Here is a 20,280-nt window from a genome sequence, read left to right on the forward strand (position 1 = left end):
CTTACTGTCTCCTCAGCCAAATTATAAGTCCCTAAGAAGGGGATGACAGAGGATGAGATGGCTGGATGGCATCACTGACTCGATGGACCTGAGTCTCAGTGAACTCCGGGAGTTGGTGATGGACAGGGAGGCCTGGTGTGCTGCGATTCATGGGGTCGCAAAGAGTCGGACACAACTGAGTGACTGATCTGATCTGATCTGAAGATATTACACATTATAAATACTCAGTTTTCACTGAATGAATGAAGGTTTTCCCACTTCCAACCTCCTCCTACTCTCAATTCAGCCCAATCTCTCCTCATTCATTTTCCCAGCAGGTATTTGTGGAGCTCTACTATTCAGCAGGCACTGGAGATGAGCAGGACATACATGATCCCTGCCGGCATGGAGCTCACAGTCTAGCAGGGAAGACAAACATTAAAGTGTAAGTTTGTGTGTGGCAAGTGTGACATATACATGCTGTGGGGGCCCATAGGAGGCAGACACACTCTAGTCAGTACATAAAAACTCACTGTTGCTTTCTTATAAATTAGACACACTTCATATCATAGTGAATAGTGACTTGTGACAATTACGACCAAGTAAAAGGTAACATATAATGCTTATCATAACCTTGGATTAAATATAAATTTCCTGGTGATGGTTGTAATAGAAATCATTTACTAATTCAATATAAGTGCAAGGATATATGCTGGTTACTTTATACAGTATTTTTTTTAGTCTTTACAACAATCTCGCAAGGTAGGTATCCTTATTCCTACCTAAGAATAAGATAAGGAAATAGGTTTCAAGAGATTCAGTTATTCTACCCAGAGTCTTATAAATGGACAGGAAAGAGGCTTCAGACTCCAAAACGGATGTTTCTTGTTCTCTGTGCCATGAGTAGATTGTTCTGTTTTCCACACAAGTGCATTTAGCAATGATGGACTGGATATCTCAGACCCTCCTTCACAGGGTGTTAGCCTTGTGCATCTGGCCACATGTGGCAACATTATAATATTTTAAGAAATATTTTATTCTATAACATTCCTAAAAGACTATCTATTTCACTCTTTCTTTTAAGAAATGTTCTTTAGTAGAATGGGAAATCATAAAGATGATGCTGTGAAAGTGCTGCACTCAATATGCCAGTAAATTTGTAAACTCAGCAGTGGCCACAGGACTGGAAAAGGTCACTTTTCATTCCAATCCCAAAGAAAGGCAATGCCAAAGAATGCTCAAACTACCACACAACTGCACTCATTTCATATGCCAGTAAAGTATAATACTCAATACTCAAAATTCTCCAAGCCAGGCTTTACCAGTACATGAACCGTGAACTTCCAGATGTTCAAGCCGGATTTAGAAAAGGCAGAGGAACCAGAGATCAAATTGCCAACATCTGCTGGATCATTGAAAAAGCAAGAGAGTTCCAGAAAACATCTATTTCTGCTTTATTTACTATGCCAAAGCCTTTGACTGTGTGGACCACAAGAAACTCTGGAAAATTCTTAGAGAGATGGGAATACCAGAGCACCTGACCTGCCTCTTGAGAAATCTGAATGCAGGTGAGGAAGCAACAGTTAGGACTGGATATGGAACAACAGACTGGTTCCAAATAGGGAAAGGAGTTCGTCAAGGCTGTATATTGTCACCCTGTTTATTTAACTTATATGCAGAGTACATCATGAGAAACGCTGGGCTGGAAGAAGCACAAGCTGGAATCAAGATTGCCAGGAGAAATATCAATAACCTCAGATATGCAGTGGAGAGGCAATGGCAACTCATTCCATTACTCTTGCCTGGAAAATTCCATGGATGGAGGAGCCTGGTAGGCTGCAGTCCTACCATATCAATAACCTCAGATAGGCAGATGACACCACCCTTATGGCAGAAAGTGAAGAAGAATTAAGAGCCTCTTGATGAAAGTGAAAGAGGAGAGTGAAAAAGTTGGCTTAAAACTCAACGTTCAGAAAACTAAGATCATGGCATCTGGTCCCATTATTTTATGATAAATAGATGGGGAAACAGTGGAAACAGTGGCTGACTTTATTTTCTTGGGCTCCAAAATCACTGCAGATGGTGACTGCCGCCATGAAATTAAAAGACGCTTACTCCTTGGAAGGAAAGTTATGACCAACCTAGACAGCATATTAAAAAGCAGAGACATCCCTTTGCCAACAAAGGTCTGTCTAGTCAAGCTATGGTTTTTCCAGTAGTCATGTATGGATGTGAGGGTTGGACTGTAAAGAGCGCTGAGTGCCGAAGAATTGATGTTTTTGAACTGTGGTGTTGTAGAAGGCTCTTGAGAGTCCCTTGGACTGCAAGGAGATCCAATCAGTCCATCCTAAAGGAAATCAGTCCTGAGTGTTCATTGGAAGGACTGATGCTGAAGCTGAAACTCCAATACTTTGGCCACCTGATGTGAAGAACTGACTCATTGGAAAGGACCCTGATGCTGGGAAAGATTGAAGGCAGGAGGAGTAGGGGACGGCAGAGGATGAGATGGTTGGATGGCATCACCAACTCAATGGAGATGAGTTTGAGTAAACTCTGGGAGTTAGCGATGGACAGGGTGGCCTGGCGTGCTGCAATCCATGGGGTCACAAAGAGTCGGATACGACTGAGCAACTGAACTGCTGACTGAGAATGGGAAAATGAGGACCACACAGGCATAGTCTGTCCTTGATAGTAGTTTTTAAACGAAACTCTTTTTTAGGGTTATGATATAAAATATATAACTGCTTATTTTTAATATACATAAAACATAGACAACAAAAAACACCTTTTAAAAGTTCTTTTAAAATATTTGCATCACAGTAAATTGTCCATCTCAAACCCATATTGCAGATTTCTTGCTTATATTTCTTTCAGTATTTGGAATAAAATGTGTTTTATCTTCTAATTCCTAGAACAAGAAGTCAGAAACTAATGTTGGAAGGAAGTATTCAATTTCATTCTTTAGCAGTGCATGGATGGACTGTGACAATTTTCTAAAACATATTTATCAGTGTTCAATTCTATAACTCACAGAGTTAATATTTTATTCCAGGATAAATATTTCACCCTAGGAAAAATATTTAATTATTTACATATTATACTTTATTTTTTTATTTTTTCCCTGGAATATGAAATTTTAGAAATGCTGCTTAGTTCACTGCAGAATTTCAAGTAAATACATGGTAAAATAACTCCTTATGGAGCTTAGATTTTTTTCCTAAAGGAACATATAAAATTATTTCAAGGCATTAAATAAAGTTTCCTTAGATGTTATATAAAATGACACTTGTACCATGATTTTCATACATATGAGATTTGATACTTTGATTCCAAAGCATTATTTTTGGCTATGGTATATTAATAAAGTGCTTTGTAACTGAAAACAAACAAACAAACATAATTCTTACGCATAAGCCAATATCCAACAAGATACAACTAACCCTGAAAAATTAGATGCCTATCACTCACTCCAAAACAAGTGAAATACATTTTAACCACAGAATATTATATTTTGTCCATCAGGTAGCCCAATGTCTTTGTTTTCAAGATGTTCAGTGACCTCCTCAAACTTATATAACTCACTTGTGCCAGAGTCAGAATAAGACCTCTAGGTTAATTTACTTTGGCCTTTTACTATTCCATTCTCGAACTATTTAACACAGAATTATAAAAAAATTTAAATGACCTATTGGGAAAGAGAACCTTATATAAGATACCTACAATGAAGGAAGTGATTACAATGCTATATACTAATATTCATCTAAGATAGCAAAGCAATGGCATTTACCTTAAATTTACGTCTCTGCTCTGCACAGCTGTTGAAGAACCACAAGTCTGTCTCATGGCTGTAAATGTAACAAGAACAATAATGCGACCAATTTTCATACCTAAACTAAATTAAGTAGATTTGTCATAGGCTAGAAAATTGATAATGTATTTCACAAAAACTTTTTAAGTTACAGATTATGGAAGTGTGCATGTGTGTTTATGCAGATGTGTTTGTGTGTGTGTGTGTGTGTGTGTGTGTGTGTGCACACACAGACATGTGTGTGCATTTACTGTTTTTAATAATCCGGAAATTGGTTTTATGAAATTGAAAGTATTACATATTATTCTTTGGCTAACTTTTCTCATTATGGCACACCATGAGTACATCAGGTCTAAACGTGTAAGGAGTAGATATAGATAAATAAAACAAATGAGAGGCTGTCTTCAGCTGTTATTAGATTATGTTTTTCTGGGATACATAATAGGAACATAAAGAAGAAACATCTAGTAATTCTTAGGTTAATATCAGCTCCCATTTGCATCACAATCTTTATATATTATTCATCAATATGTCATTTACCAATGTACCTACTGATCGGACCTATTCAATTGGTGTTTCATGTAATGAATGCAAACATGTTTCAAACACATATATCCAGATATCTATACATGAAAGTGAAATTGCTACTATGATCAGTACTCAAGCTTGTCAGATATGATTTTCTCTTTCCATTTTGCATTAGATATGCTAATATCTATGCCATGCGTAGCACAAAAACCTGAAAAAGTGTAAATTAAAAAGGAATAGTAGATAAATACAAGTCTACTAGAAATATACTCTCTGCCATGTCACACTTCAAATCTGGCTACCACTTTTAAACATTTAAAAGAAATTCAGTTGAGTATACCAAATATTGTTCTTGTGACTTGAGCCATTAAAACAGATTCTTAAAAAAAAAAAAAATCTGTCCTTTCTTTCAAATGTTATAAAATCAGTCTCCATCAAAACTATGTTTTAAAATAAAAACTACATATCTCTTTTGGTCTTCTTAAAAATATGTTATACCTGATAAAGTACAAGCCACCACCATCTATTATTAACACCAAATAGTTTGCCTTGAAGTACAGATTTTGAAACATTTTAAATTATCTTTTTTTGTTTTTTAATCCTAAAAGATAATCTACACTAACTCTCTTATGAAAGGTTGGTTAAACTCTTAGGTAAGTAGAAAAAGAAGTAGGCTGTGAGAGAATCATGGAATTTTTAAAGTATTACTTTCATATTAAATGGTTAAAAATTTTAACAGAAACATTTTACCCTTTTCTTTAACATAAGTGGGAAATAGTGCAACTCACATTAAACAGTATTTGTAGATGCAAAGATAAGCATTACCTTATATCTGCTTTTGACAAATGTGTAAGCTAGTATAAAGTGCTATCAGATTTTTATTAGATTTTTAATACAATCCCAGCATGTTTCCAGTTGCTAAGCTTATCAAGTACTACGAAATACTAGAATTGTAGACTCATATTAATTGCAGGGCATATTTTGGTGGAAAAATACATCTTCATTCATTATTTATAAATTTTTATTCATAAAAACCAACTAAATCTTCAGTCTTATGACATTTTGGCATGAGATCCCACTAAAATTACAAAGCAATAATAAAATGCTACAGTTTTATAATATGTACAATGTATATGTATTCTAAATAATAAGAATCACAAAACATTAAATATAAGTGACACAATGAAAGTTTGTGGAGATGATTAGCAACTGAAATTGTTAAAAGGTATTTATAATACTGTTAATCACCCTTTGGTGATGATAAAATTGAAGAGCTCTGCTCAAAATTTTATTTAAACATTTGGTACATGACCGACCTTTTCTTATTTGACTCATTAATATTGCCACATTATATGTGTGCATGTACTTTCCAAGAAAAAAAAAAAGTATATTTTAGTTAAAGTAGCACATTTTGCCTTCCAATACAACAAGAAAAAAAGAAAGCAGAAAAACTAAAGCCCAGCCATTCTTTCCAAAGATACCGTGGTAACCAACAATAAAGAAACTTCTGGACTTAGCTTTGGAGAGTAACAAGTTAGTATTTTGTCTGTTTTGTCAAGAGCTATGATAAAAATAGAAATAGGACAATATGTAGTGTTTTTCAGATATCTGAAACAATAATCTTTTCTACCTTTGGTTTTTCTGCCAGTATCTAAATTTCCTTTGCTATACCAACAAGGAAGCAAAAATCTCAGTCTGAAGCCATAGTGAGGATAAGCATTTCATTTGCTATCTTCTGTGACTTCTATTCAAATTTCTCTGTTATGTAAATGTATGGAGAGGCTCTCATGGAATCAGATAACTTGATGGAAATACTTCAAAAACCATAATTACTTGGGGAAGTATATGATAGTGAGGAAAGTTTGTCCCTACAGAATTACCAGTTAAAAGAATGTGAAATTCATTTACAAGAGAAAAAAGTTAAAATGAATCTTAAACTTAGGCTGACTTAGTATAACTTTGATTTGCAATCACGGCAGACATCGGTACATCATATCCACCTATCCCCAAGACCCCCTTCTTCCCACCCACACCCCCAAAATGGGTTTGTTCCCAAAAATATATACTCATCTCACATTTGCCTAGGGACTATGCATTTAAATTCAATTTTTAGGTAATAAGTAGCTTTTGGATTATGTAGATCAATAGCCAATAATTTTGTCACACAAACTAAGCTTCAGTAGGGTACCATATAAGAATTAGTTACTAGCACCTGAAAGTATACCTGGAAAATGAAAACAGACAGCTAGGCCATAAATTTTCTTTCAAGATTATTTTCTTAAGATAAAGCAGTAAGAATGATGTTGACTTTTAAAAAAACAACAACTTATTAGACATGTATATAGCACATGATCCAAAAAAAGCATTGCTTATCTTTCAACAGAACTGATAAACATTTTGAATAATGTTTTATGCAATTCCAGAGTCTACCTTCCAAATATTTCAAAAATATACTCTAAAAATGTTTCTTCTGCCTAATGTCCTATACATTTTGGTTAAGGCTATCTAAAACAATGGCTATATTATGTGGCAAAAAGTTACTTTAAAAGACATACATACTATCAGTTTCATAGGACAAACATAGTGAATAAGGAAAACAAACTCCAGAATGTGTTTTTATAACTGTAGCAACAGCAATAACTCCTTGGCAAACTCAAACAGTTTTTCTGGCAACTTTGGAGGTTTTCTGCATTTGTCACTTGAATACAACTGCAAAAGGGTTGTCTTAAGACCACTTTGTTTCCTTCCCTACCATTTTACTATGACTCTGTTTTTAAGGAAGAAATTTCACATTTAACCTGTTTGTGAACAAAATTTCATTAGAAAGTTTTACACAAAACTCTTAAGGCCTATGTATCCTAAATTTTATCTCTACATCATTTTTCCAGTAAGTGAACTTGTGTACTTCTGAAATTTAAGCTAGTAGAATATTATTCTTTTCTATTTCAAGAAGATTAGATGAGTTCTCTTTTTGAATTAAAATTACTTACATATGCAAATGTAATAATTTTCTGTATGTATACAACTGGGTCTGCATATTTATTATCATTACAGACATCTTTTAAAGTAAGACCTCAAGGATAGGAGTGCTGCTTTACTAACCTGCAGTGGTCTCTGTTTATCACTGCTCTTGGGAGATTTCAATCCACTTGTCTGCTGCTGTAAGAGAAGTTGTCTTGCTGCTTGGAGAGCCTAGAAGTGAAAAGTGAGTAATATCTAAATATTTTTTGAAAGGTAAATTATCAGTTATTCTTTGGTTAATAGCAATAAACTTCAATGTATGGCAATCCCACCCCCCCATCCTCCCTTTCTAGAGAATTATTAAATATTATTTTTCTTCTAATGTGAATAAAATCACATAACACACATTACACAACTTTATTCAAAATAATAGAGATGAATGTAATCCTGTGAAAAATAAAGTTAATTTGTTTAAAGTGCTTAAAGAGAAAGAAATCATAAACTGCATCAACAACCTCATTTCCACATGGAACTTGTCTTCGAGTGTTCAACCAAAATGCCCAGTCCCTTTTAAATTATCATTCAATTTGCATTTTCATATTACAATTTTGAAGCAAAAGCAGTAGACTTCAAGTGTTACCGGAAGCTGTAATTAAATTTGACAAATCAACATCAGATTATCTTGAAAGTGAATTAATAAGGATTTTCACTAAAGATTAAAAACACTTTTTTTGTACTTACAATTCAAGGGGAAACCTCTCCTTTGACAAAATAAAGTGCAGTTTTAATACCAAATAAAATTGAGTGGTTTTCATTTGCATTCTTAGCAAAATCAGAGAACAAAGAAATTACCACTCAACCAATCAGGTTTGTTTCTATGTGTGACAGAATACCAATCAAAATAGAAGATGTTTTCATTTATTTTTATGTTTTCTGTCCCACTCAGGAAGATAAAACTTAACATAAGGAATTAATGTAAGCATATCATTTATTAGAAGAGGGACGGCTTGGTGATTGGACCTTATAAACTTATCATATAAAAACTAATGTCATACAAAATATATATTGAGATGTTTTAAAGGTAGCAGTGTAAACTAATTAAAAAAAAAAAACAAAACTTTTGAGAGCCTCTACAAACTCATTGTTTTTCTCAACAACTGAGTTCAATGAGCACTAGATGATGAAATTTTTCAACACATAAAACTAAAATAAATCATTATCCTACTTTGTTATTCACTGTTTTAAGGTACAAGGTAAATTTTTCCTGATGGGAAAAATATCTTAGATCAATATTCTTCTATAATAATTCAGATTCTAAGCTGATAAAAAGTACAAATTTGATTGGAATCAATGAGCTGGTTTTTAAGAGAGTTTCTAGTATCCATGACAACAGTTGCTTTGACAAGATGTGCATATGGCATTACACTGCCAGCTGGTGTGAACAATGTTTGAACTACTGCATTGAGATGCTGAGCAAACAGAAAAAGTTGCCACGTCTTAACCCTCAGGGAAGGCAGTCATCCCCTGATCAATTATGAAAAGACAGAGAGAGGGCTGCTACAGTCTGGCTCCAAGCAAGTTTTCTGAGAAGGCAGGCAGACATAGAAACCAAAGTAAACAAACTGAATGCCCTAGCACATCTCCTAACAACATTGATTTGCCTTCCCATAGCAGGATCTGGGCATAGTTTGTCAAGCACACTTTTTACATTCGGAGACACACTCATTCACAACAACTTCAATTTGCTTTTTTAAATTTTCAAGTAATTACAAGTCAGCCTAAATATTTCTAAGGCTAGCACATTACAGTGATCTCAGGCAGTTTTATTATAAAGTTCAGCTGGGAAAAATATCAAAGAAAAATTCCATAAATACTTCATTATCACAAAATTCAGTTTAAAAAATTTCAACTTGATATTCTATATAATATAGCTTTCTTTCTTTTTTTCTTTAACGGAAGTTCATTTTTAAAAAAAGACAACTGTTACTTTAGGCTACATCTATATGACATTCTTAAGATCAAAAAATCAAATATTTTCCCCTTTAATGCCAAAAGTCACACACAGTTTGCCTAATTTTTTTTCCTAGAAGTTCTATTTTTGAATTTATCAGTTTATTTTGTATATATATATATAAACAGTTTTATATATATTTAATTCCGTATATATAAAACATATATATATTTAATTATATATATTTAATTCCATAGACACAGCAACACATACATATTATTAAGTCAAGTCGCTCAGTCGTGTCCAACTCTTCACAACCCCATGGACTGCAGCCTACCAGGCTCCTCTGTCCATGGGATTTTCCAGGCAAGAGTACTGGAGTGGGTTGCCATTGCTTATTCTTAAAGACTTTTTAATGAATATAGTTCACGATCCTGGAATCATGAATGACTAGGACTAAAAGCGAGATTACAAGTCATCCAATCTGACTCCCTCATTTTAACAAATGAGAGAAATGAGGCCTAGAGTAATCACGTGCTTTCAAGGTCTCCTGGCTTCCAGGTAAGAGTGCATTCTAGTGTGTCTCTGTTGTCAAAGGAACTGTCAGAAGGCAATGAGTAAAACTTTGGTAAAGAAGAACAATAAGTAAAGGAAAGGACAGCTCTGACATCATAATAAATAACTTCTTTTTTTTTTAAACCTGTAAAGAAACCATATGTGTTTATCAGAACTTAAAAGGGAAACTATATAATCTCCTTATAATTTGAATCTGTGTTTGGTGGCTCAGATGGTAAAGAATCTGCCCGCAGTATGGGAGACCCGGGTTTGATCCGTGGGTTGGGAAGATTCCCTGGAGAACAGAATGGCTACCCACGTCAGTATTATTGCCTGGAGAATCCCATGGAGAGAGGAGCCTGGTGGGCTACAGTCCATGGGGTTGCAGAGTTGGACACGACTGAGGAACTAACACTTTCACTTTCATTTTGAATGGAATGATCACAGAATGTATATGGTTGAATGGCATCACTGACTCAATGGACATGAGTTTGAGCAAACTTCGGGAGAGAGTGGACAGGGAAACCTGGTGTGCTACAGTCCATGGGGTTGCAAATAGTTGGACATGACTTAGTGACTGAATAACAACAATATTGTTTTTAGGGCTAAGTGTTTCCATCAACCTTGACTTAAATTTCATTACATGTTCTACCAATACCTGATGGACCTCTAAACTATTATAAAATTCTAATCACTTGACAAGTTTTCACTAATAAAATTACTGAAGAATCTAAAACTGGACAAAACTTTAGAAATTGTTTAGCCTAGCTTTCACATTTTGTAGACAGATAACTGAAAAACCAATATTACAATAATATGACTAAAGTCACAAAGCAGCAGCTGAGTATGGCAAAAGCTAAGGCCTTTGTCTCTCAAATCTAGAAGGCTATCTCCTTCACAACCTTGCATTGTATTCATTCAACTCAATCTAAACATGGAACCCAACAGAATACATAATATCCAGGGCCTATTGAAATACATTAAAGTAGATATATTTAGAATTACATGTCATGAAAATATTACTATTAAAAATGTACATCATTTTTAAAGGAGTCATAATAAAAATGGAATACCACAAAATAGCTAGCTAAAACATGCTTCTACTTTTAAAGTACCTTGGTTTGCATATGCATTTATACTTATCTTTAAAATAGTAAAGAATCATCTTTCAATACAAACTCTTATGAAAAAGAACTACTTGCTTATATCAGCATTCTTTTAGTAGTAGTAGAGACTGCTATAGTAAATATAAGAGATGGGAGGACAAAAATAATTTCAAGAGATCAGGAATGATTTAAAACTCTTAAGCTGAAATCTTTGGCAGTTTGCATTCTAACAGCAGGCATCACATGATATTTTTAATTCCAGTATTCTGGATAACATTTTAGGACAGAATTCAATAAACAAATGTTCAAAGATATTTAGTTTATCTTTGCAGTTTATTATTGTAGCTATTCAAATGATGAAAGATTATGAGATAAAATACTGCCTTCAATATATGGTGTTAGGTGTCAAATTATATAGAATATTAATTTTAAAATTGCTGTCCACTTTAATTGATAAATATAAAAGAGCTCTTCATTAAGTTCTATGAACCATTTAGGTATTTATATAATCACCCTTTGTGAAACAAAAAAATAACAATAATAATTTAGAATAAAAGGCAAAGATGTTTGCAAAATTTCTTTAATAATAACTGAGTCTGATGCAAATGAATAACAAGAAAGGTTTCCAGTGAAGTCAAGCCATATCTAGTTTCTGAAAACACATTTGTTTTGAATTAAGGGTGCACTTCATTTAATGCAGTTATCTAACTTTAGCAAAGCTAAAGAAAAGATAGGACATTTTAAAAATTAGAATCAGAATTAAAAAAATCTTTATAATAAAGGCATACTTTTTGTTAAGCTGCACAAGTGTGGGGATGTATATGTTTTCCAGAATTCACTGCATCCTATAAATGTTTATTGCAAATATCATTGCTAATAGTTACTGTGTAATTTCAAACAAACAAAAAATTTGTGAAGTGAAGTTGAAGCATGTCACCCTTATAAAGTAGTAGTAACTTTAGTTAGTTAGGAATCACTTAGACAAAGAGTAATTCTAATGAGTGTGTCATTATGAGAATTAAGAGTAAAAAAACTTTGTGACCTGCCAGATCAATATTTTTTTTTTAGTTCTTGAAGAATACTGACAACTTTTACCAGGAGTCAAGTGTTTGAGAATAGCTTAGAAACACCCAGTGAAACCAAAAATGTTAAGTACTCTCAGGTTTATAAATAACTTCTTTTTTTTTCAAAGTAAATATATGTATATTTTGGAAAAAACAGACATCGCTCATATCTCTCCTCATAAAAATAGGAATGCTTAACCTATCAGCCTGTTGCATTTGAGACGTTAAAATGAAAAATGACATCTACGCCCATTAATATCTTCAATGTATAAACAGCACAGCGTGACACATTCTTGAGAGCTGAAGGCTACAAAATCTCTCTGAAACATAAATAACAAAGCACTCAGAAGCATATTTGATGTTGATATTCATCTCTGAGAAAAACACTGCTGCCTAGGCTTCTTATGAAAATAGATGCAGCCCAAATGGATCTCCTGTAATTGGTTTCAGATAGCGAGGTCAGAAGAAATATGATACAAGAAACGATTATGTGGAACAGGCGAAACAAGAATGTTTACACAGGCACTCCCTACTTAAACTGACAAGGGGTGTATACTTTGCAGATAACCAGAACCAAAAAAATTTTGTCAGTAGGATACCCAGAATTTTGCTCCTCACACTCACACATTTTAACCTTTAACATATGACATTTTTAACATGTTACTTTGAATACTCAGCATATAATAAGTTTTCAAACAATTTCATTTTTAAATTATTTTCACAAGTGTAGTTGATAATGAGTAGATTCAGGTCCTTCCACAAAGGAGACAAATTCCAATTCTGTTCGGCCTTTTCTCCCATTATGTCCCCACTAAAGAGAATATACTGATAAATGTAATCTGAAGTCTCATAATGCTATTTAATAGAAGAAAATTAATCATCTAATTGTCATAACCTATTTTCAAACAGCAATCTATCAGAGTGAAATTATGTATCTGTAGCGATTGACCTTTCATTTTATCATGTCTGATACATAATTAGACTAAGTTTGTTGGGAAAAAAAAAGCTAATTACTAGAAAATACATTTTTTAAATAATTTTATTTCTGTGTTACAGTATATTTTAAATAAAGTTAAAGAATAAATGTGTGGATATGTTATGTTTATGTTGTGGACCACTATGAAGGCCAAACTGAGAAGCTACAATCATTTATTTTATGTTACTTAATAAGGGTGAGTAATTAATTGTAAAGCATCCTATTTACCAATCAAATGTCAGGCTATATTAGCTTAGCATTTATGATGTGGATTTAAAGAGGAGAAAAATAAGGTATTGAATACGTTATGGAAAGGATCCACAAGTCATCCTCCAAAGTTCCAACAAAGTCCTTAAGGTTCAGGCCCAAACCCAATACACAGTATATTCCAGTATGGCTCCAAACTCCCAGATAAGCTGAGATACCCTTGCATAAAATAAATCTGTAAGTTAATAGTAACTAATGGCTAAGACAGGGTTTGTTTTTTCAGGTCTCAAATCGTACACTCAGTTTAATGGAATGAACGCATTCTTTTCCTCTGAGCCAGCATTCCACAGGCTGCAGTAAACAATACCAAGTTATGTGGTATTCATATCCCTATTTCCTTCTTTATTCTGCTGCTAATGATAATAAATGGCTATTGAAACACACAAGATACACTAATATAACCTACAGCAATACTAAATGCAATTCTTGTTCATATATTAGAAGTCTGTCTAAATTCCCAAATATGAAAGGTAAAGATGAATTGCAACTAATTTTAATAAAATAGTTTCACAACATCTCTTTTTCATGGTACATGTTCCAGGAACTATAGCAGTTTATGTGTATTCTTTCAGTTATTTCTCTCTCTGCTATAAAATATTTTATTTTATTTTTTCTAAATGAATTTGGATTTCCTTTTTTTCTCCCATACCATCACATTTCTTTTTTCTCATTATAAGGCTAATATCATCTTTTGTTTGGATATGGATTGAAGATTCATTACTGCTATATTGTTGTAATTTCAAATTCCATATTAGAGATGAACTGAAAATACATGCTACTAAATTATAGTGTAATACCTGAATACCATATTCTGGATTCCCTTTGCAATTTAAAAGTAACATTGCAAAAGAGGCAGCATTTAGGAAAATATCTGTAAGAATAAAATACATCAACAATTACTTGTCATTCAAAAAAAACATTGCAATTATGTCCCATGTACAAAGCAAATAACTAAGAAGCATTGCATGCTTGCAGAGGTAAGGTTTGATGTGTCATTGTTTCTACCATCAAAGAGCTTCCTGTCTAATAATAGTAAACATGTATTGTAATATCAAAAGCCATAGAAAAGGTTTTTAAAACATTTCAGGAGTTCGTTAAGTAGAAGAGATTATTTTTAGTTGGGGAGATTAAATACAACTTATGGATATATGACATTTGGGCTGAACTTACATGACAGACAGTTCATCTTTTGGAGATGACAGAAAGTGACCACGTTTAACAGAAGCAAAGAACATGTAGGGTCATACACAGTAAAAATAAAATAATTGAATGTGGATAGAACATGTGCTTAAGTTAGTAGTGCTACCTCATGGGAAGATTTACTGGAACTCATTAATGAGTATAACTAAACAATAACCAGCAAAGAGACTTGATATATTTAGCAGGTAAGGGCAAATGTTGCTGAATCTGGAAATGATGGGATGTGCCTGGCCAAGGACAGTACTGAAGTCATGGATTGAAGGGAGATGAGAAGTGATAAAGAGAGTAAAGAAAGATACGAGGTAGAAAGACCAGTTAAAAGGTATGTGCATACATGCTCAGTTGTGTCTAACTCTTGGCGAACCCCTGGATGATGGCTTGCCAGGCTCCTCTGTCCATGGAATTTTCTAGGCCAGAACTGTGGAGTTGGTTGCCATTTCCCATGCCAGGAGACCTTCCCAACCCAGGGATCGAACTCACATATACTGCATTGGCAGACAGATTCTTTACTCTACCCACCTATAAGAGACAGTAAAATTAATAAGAAACATTTTAGTTGAAAACAAGAATTATTAGAGAAACTGTCAAAAATGGCAGAATTTAGTAACTGGGTTCAAGATAAAAGGTAAGGAGGTAAATGATGACTTCAAATGTTTGAGTCAAGGATCAAGTATAGCTGTGTCACTACTGGAAAAGGGGAAAAGCAAATATGAAACACAGGCTTTGGAAAGAAGATGATGCTGGTTGACTGCTGGCAGAATAACTAAGTGAAGATTTCTTTATTTGATTAATAATGTTGCGCTCTAAGGCTGACAGTGATCAGGCTGACAACAGATTCCTAAAAGTAAGAGATAGATGGTAAAGACAAAAGGAGATCATCAGGTTTTTGGAAAAGAGAATGAAGAAAGAGGAAAAGCCCGGTCCAAAATTTAGGGAATATCACATTTTGTCTAAAGAAAATGAGAAAATAGTGGAAAAGGAAGGCAATAAATGGTAAGGAGAGCACAGTAATAGAAGTCAGGAAGCTATCTACAAAATGTTGAACACAGAATTACCATAAGACTGGATAATTCTATAACTAAGTATATACCCAAGAGAAATGAAAACTTATGTCCATACAAACAGTTGTATATAACAGCTTTATCTATAAGAACCAAAAGATGGAATAAAACCAAATACCCTTTACCAGATGAATGGATAAACAAAATTCAGTCTATCCAATAAAAGTTTTCCAAAACATGGATGAACCTTGAAAACATTATGCTAAATGAGGGAAGTTACAAAGACTATACATTGCAGGATTCATTTATATGAAATGTCCAGATTAGGCAAATCCATAGAGACAAAAAGTAAATTAGTGGTTGCTAGGGCTTGGGGGAAGAGGAGAATGGGGAGCCACTGCTAATGAGTATGGGGTTTCTTTTTGTGGTTATGAAAATATTCTGGATTTAGACAGTGGTGATTGTTGCACAACTTTGTGAATATACCAAAAGTCACTTAAACTGTACACTTTAAAAGGGTAAATTTTATAGCATGCAAATTATATTTTGCCAAAGCTGTTATGTATTTAAATAAAAGGACTGTGATGTCAACTCATGGAAGTTGAGTTGATATATCTCAAGGAAGCTGGAAGAAATAAAAGAGGAAAGAACTAAAAGAAAAGAATTTTGAAGGGAGAAAATTATGTTCTGAAACCAAAACTTCTAAGAAGCTAAGGAATGATGAAACTCCTTGTTGATCTGATAGTGTACGTGTGACCTATCAGATATCAGTTCCCATAGAGCATTAAAGCAGAAGTCAGATTCAGTGAGTTGTTGGGAAATCAATGGGAAAAAACCATGGTCATGAGTGCAAGTAATTCTTCTGATAAATTTTGTGAAGACCAAGATAAAGAACTATAGTTTCAGAGGTCTTGTTTGTTTGCTGTTTGTTTCAAATAAGCAAAACTCAATAATGAGCTAATTGGGAGAAGTAGAAGCTATAACAAAGATTAGAGAATATCACTGGAGGAGACAGGCTCAATCAAGAAGCAGATACAGGTGATAGTCTCTGGGGAGAAGAAATGCATTATCCCCTGAGACTGGCTGAAGAAAACAGATGAGAGATAATTTATTTGCAGAGGCAGAAAGAGTTCACACTGGATGGTCTCAATGAACTCAAAAAATAAGGAAGTGTAGTATCTAATAAGAATGAAAAAAAGATTGGAACTGTCAGAGAAGCAAAAGTCAGGAAGCTTTTCTATCATTGTTCTGAGAAATACAGACTGTAGAGTAAAACCAGATATTTAAGATGTTAGAGTATGTGCTTCTACATATACTGATGACATGCAGATACATGGCTATCTTCTAGAATGTTGCCTCCAGAAGTGAATAAAGGGCTGTGTACTTTTCCACTGCTCTCATTTAGTATTATCCTACTCAATCAGAATCTTTTAAAATTCTTAACCTGGCCAAAAGCCATGGAAATTTAAATTATGTCAAGTAGAAGAGAATGAGTCACTTAAAATATATGTAATGTTATTATGCATCCTAACAGTTATTGTCAGTTTTTCAGTTCACTTAAGTTGCTCAGTCATGTCTGACTCTCTGCGACCCCACGGACTGCAGCATGCCAGGCCTCCTTTGTCTACCACCAACTCTCGGAGCTTGCTCAAACTCATGTCCATTGAATCGGTGATGCCATCCAACCATCTCATCCTCTGTCATCCCCTTCTCCTCCTGCCCTCAATCTTTCCCAGCATCAGGGTCTTTTCCAAGGAGTCAGTTCTTCACATCAGGTGGCCAAAGTATTGGAACTTCAGCTTCAGCATCAGCCCTTCCAATGAATATTCAGGACTGATTTCCTATAGGATTGACTGGTTTGATATTCTTGCAGTCCAAGGGACTCTCGAGTCTTCTCCAACACCACAGTTCAAAAGCATCAATTCTTTGGCACTCAGCTTTCTTTATAGTCCAACTCTCACATCCATACATGACTGTTGGAAAAATCATAACTTTGACTATACAGACCTTTGTCAGCAAAGTAATGTCTCTGCTTTTTAATATGCTGTCTAGGCTTGTCATAACTTTTCTTCCAAGGAGCAGGCATCTTTTAATTTCATGGCTGCAATCACCATCTACAGTGATTTTGGTGCCCAAGAAAATAAACTCTGTCACTGTTTCCATTGCTTCCCCATCTATTTGCCATGAAGTGATGGGACCAGATGCCATGATCTTCATTTTCTGAATACTGAGTTTTAAGCTAGCTTTTTCACTCTTCTCTTTCACTTTCGAGAGGCTCTTTTGTTCCTCTTCACTTTCTGCCATAAGGGTGGTGTCATTTGCCTATTTGAGGTTATTGATATTTCTCCCACCAATCTTGATTCCAGCTTGTGCTTCTTCCAGCCTGGCATTTCGCATGATGTACTCTGCATATAAGATAATAAAAAAGCATGGTGACAATATACAGCCTTGACATACTCCTTTTCCAATTTGGAACCAGTCTGTTGTTTCATGTCCGGTTCTAACTGTTTCTTCTTGACCTGTATACAGATTTCTCAGGAGGCAGATAAGGAGGTCTGGTATTCCCATCTTCAGTTTTTAAAAGATAGCCAAAACAAACAAACAAACCAACCTTCCATTTGCAGTTAGGAAAGAAAGTATATGATGTAATAGTATTGACTCGATTTCAGATGCTATCTTTTTGCCTTTTATTCGCCTTTGAACTTGGAGTACTGAACATCACAACAAGCCTTAATTGTTTCATTTACAAATGCAGTTAATAAATATTTGCCTTTGCCTATAGGTGATTTTCAAATCAGAGAAGATAATGCATTCAAAAATATTTTAAAGTATACAGCAGTGTCATTTCAAGTGATGACTTTTGAAATCATATAACTCCCCCAGTGGTATTAGTTATTTCATGTATATGTACTGGTTAACTGTGACTGACTCCTGGTTTTTAGCTTTATAGCAACTTTGCTAAATGTTAAATAGAGATGTATGTGTTTGAACTAATGGACTTGGCATACTGTAATTCCTGAAAATTTAGTTTAATACTTATTTAGTTCTGGGAAATCTATTCAAGCAGAAAAATGCCCCACTGGATGGGAAGAATATCTTATCAACTTCATGTTCTATTATATTTTAAAAAGTTGTCTCTCTGAGGCTAAGTGAAAGGGTTTATAATGCTATGAATGCACTGTTAAGCTATATCTTCTCCTCCTCCAGGTCTGCATTACCACATCTGCATACACATACACAATGCACCCTGTGTTCCCAATCACCTTCCCTCAAGGATATTTTAGTATAGTAGGAAAGATAAAACTATATTCAATATAAGCACAGTGCAAAGCAGGAAGGTGCTGCATGCCATTAAAAGGAAGTACAAAAAAGTAGCTATAGGGGTTCAGTCATAACAAAAAGGAAGAAAGGAAGAACAAATGCTTCTTACGTACTCATCACATGCTAGCTACAATTACAAATCCTAGCTCACACTATCTCACTTCCTTCTCTAACACCCTTCTTTATCATAGCTATGTAAACTGAAGCTCACTCCAAGTAGTTAGGTTATATGTCCATGCTGTTTCACACACACTTGAAACGGCATAAGAGATTTGAAAAACTATCTGGTTGACTTTGAAGCTCTTGTCTTTTCCACAAGGGGTGGTCAGGAAGAGTATCTCATTGAAAAGACTTTTATACAGTAAAAGATTTAAGTAAAAAACTGCTTGGAGTAACAGAACGAAATAAATTCTGAGTCCTAGCAGTATCATTAGTTATGCCAAGTAGAACAACATAAAGAATTCCAAGATCCAGTTCAAATTGTTTTTATTTGCCTTACTTTTCATGAGAAGAATCAGCCATATAAGTTGTATACTAAAGGGAATTTACTATCCCTAAAAGACAGTGCCTTTAAAGTTAATAAGCACTCAATTCAGGATGTTGGTTACAGAGAGAAAAAAAAATTATTAAAGATGAAAAATTTTTTAAATTATCTGTCACAACCAAACACAGAACAAGCATAAAACAGTAGGTACTATGTTCTCATGGATTCAGAAGTAGGATTGCCAGATAAAATAGAGGATGTCTGGTTAAATTTGAATTTATTTGTAGTTTTACTTGCTAAATCTGGCAACCTTAGCTAGAAAAGTATTTCAGAAAACATTGCCAAGATACTGGGATTTTTTTTTTTTTTTTACACCAAGTTTTTCACTGAAAGATAAATACTATTCATCTTATCAGAGGAAATGTGTTTTAGTCCTAATAAATAATGAAGTCCTCTTAACTATATTTTACAGGTTAGTTAGGGGACTGAGTTGAGGACTTGGGCGGCTTTTCTATGTGAAAGAATGGTCATGAGACCACTGCAAAAAGCACTGCAAAAGGATGATCTGGACCATCCACAGGACAAGTAAGTGAGCACATTTTCAAAACAGCCAGACCAAGCAAAGCAGAGGAAAGTTTGTTTTAGAGTTTCTATCTTAGCTTCCTGCAATCAAGACACAGATAAGAAAAATGCAAAACTTTTGTTCTCTATTTACCCTCCCCTCAGCAAGGAAGAGGATCAGTAGCCAGGAACCCCAAGGCAAAGATTTTGACCCTGCTTGGCACCAAGGGGAGGAAATGCTACAGGAGATCTAAAGGAAAGAGCCTTGAGGCAGAGAGCCTCTAAACTAACCCAGAAGCTAACTAACTAGGCCAGTCCCAGAGGAGAAGAGAGAAGGTGACAGCAAAACCATTTGAGAAGAGAGAAGCCTTGATTAGTTCACCTGCAGACCCAGTGAGTTCAGAAGCTCCAATGGAAAACCCCTACAGCTAAAATTAGAGTGTCCTTAGAAACAAAACGACAGAGTTGCCAAAGAGGCCACAGAAATTCCAAGTTCTAATCCCAGCTCCATTCCAAGT

General features: G+C 34.5%; 1 protein-coding gene across 1 annotated transcript in view; it reads right to left on the minus strand.

Moving 5' to 3' along the window:
- Positions 1–20,280, minus strand: part of FOXP2 (forkhead box P2) — a 624,182-nt gene that overhangs the window by 190,431 nt on the left and 413,471 nt on the right. Inside the window, exon 7 of the mRNA XM_055590318.1 lies at positions 7,418–7,507. Coding sequence (XP_055446293.1) covers positions 7,418–7,507 — 90 coding nt within the window. The remainder of the gene's footprint in view (positions 1–7,417; positions 7,508–20,280) is intronic.

The sequence above is a fragment of the Bubalus kerabau genome, chromosome 8 (genome assembly GCF_029407905.1).
Source record: "Bubalus kerabau isolate K-KA32 ecotype Philippines breed swamp buffalo chromosome 8, PCC_UOA_SB_1v2, whole genome shotgun sequence".
NCBI classification, from domain to species: Eukaryota; Metazoa; Chordata; class Mammalia; order Artiodactyla; family Bovidae; genus Bubalus; species Bubalus kerabau.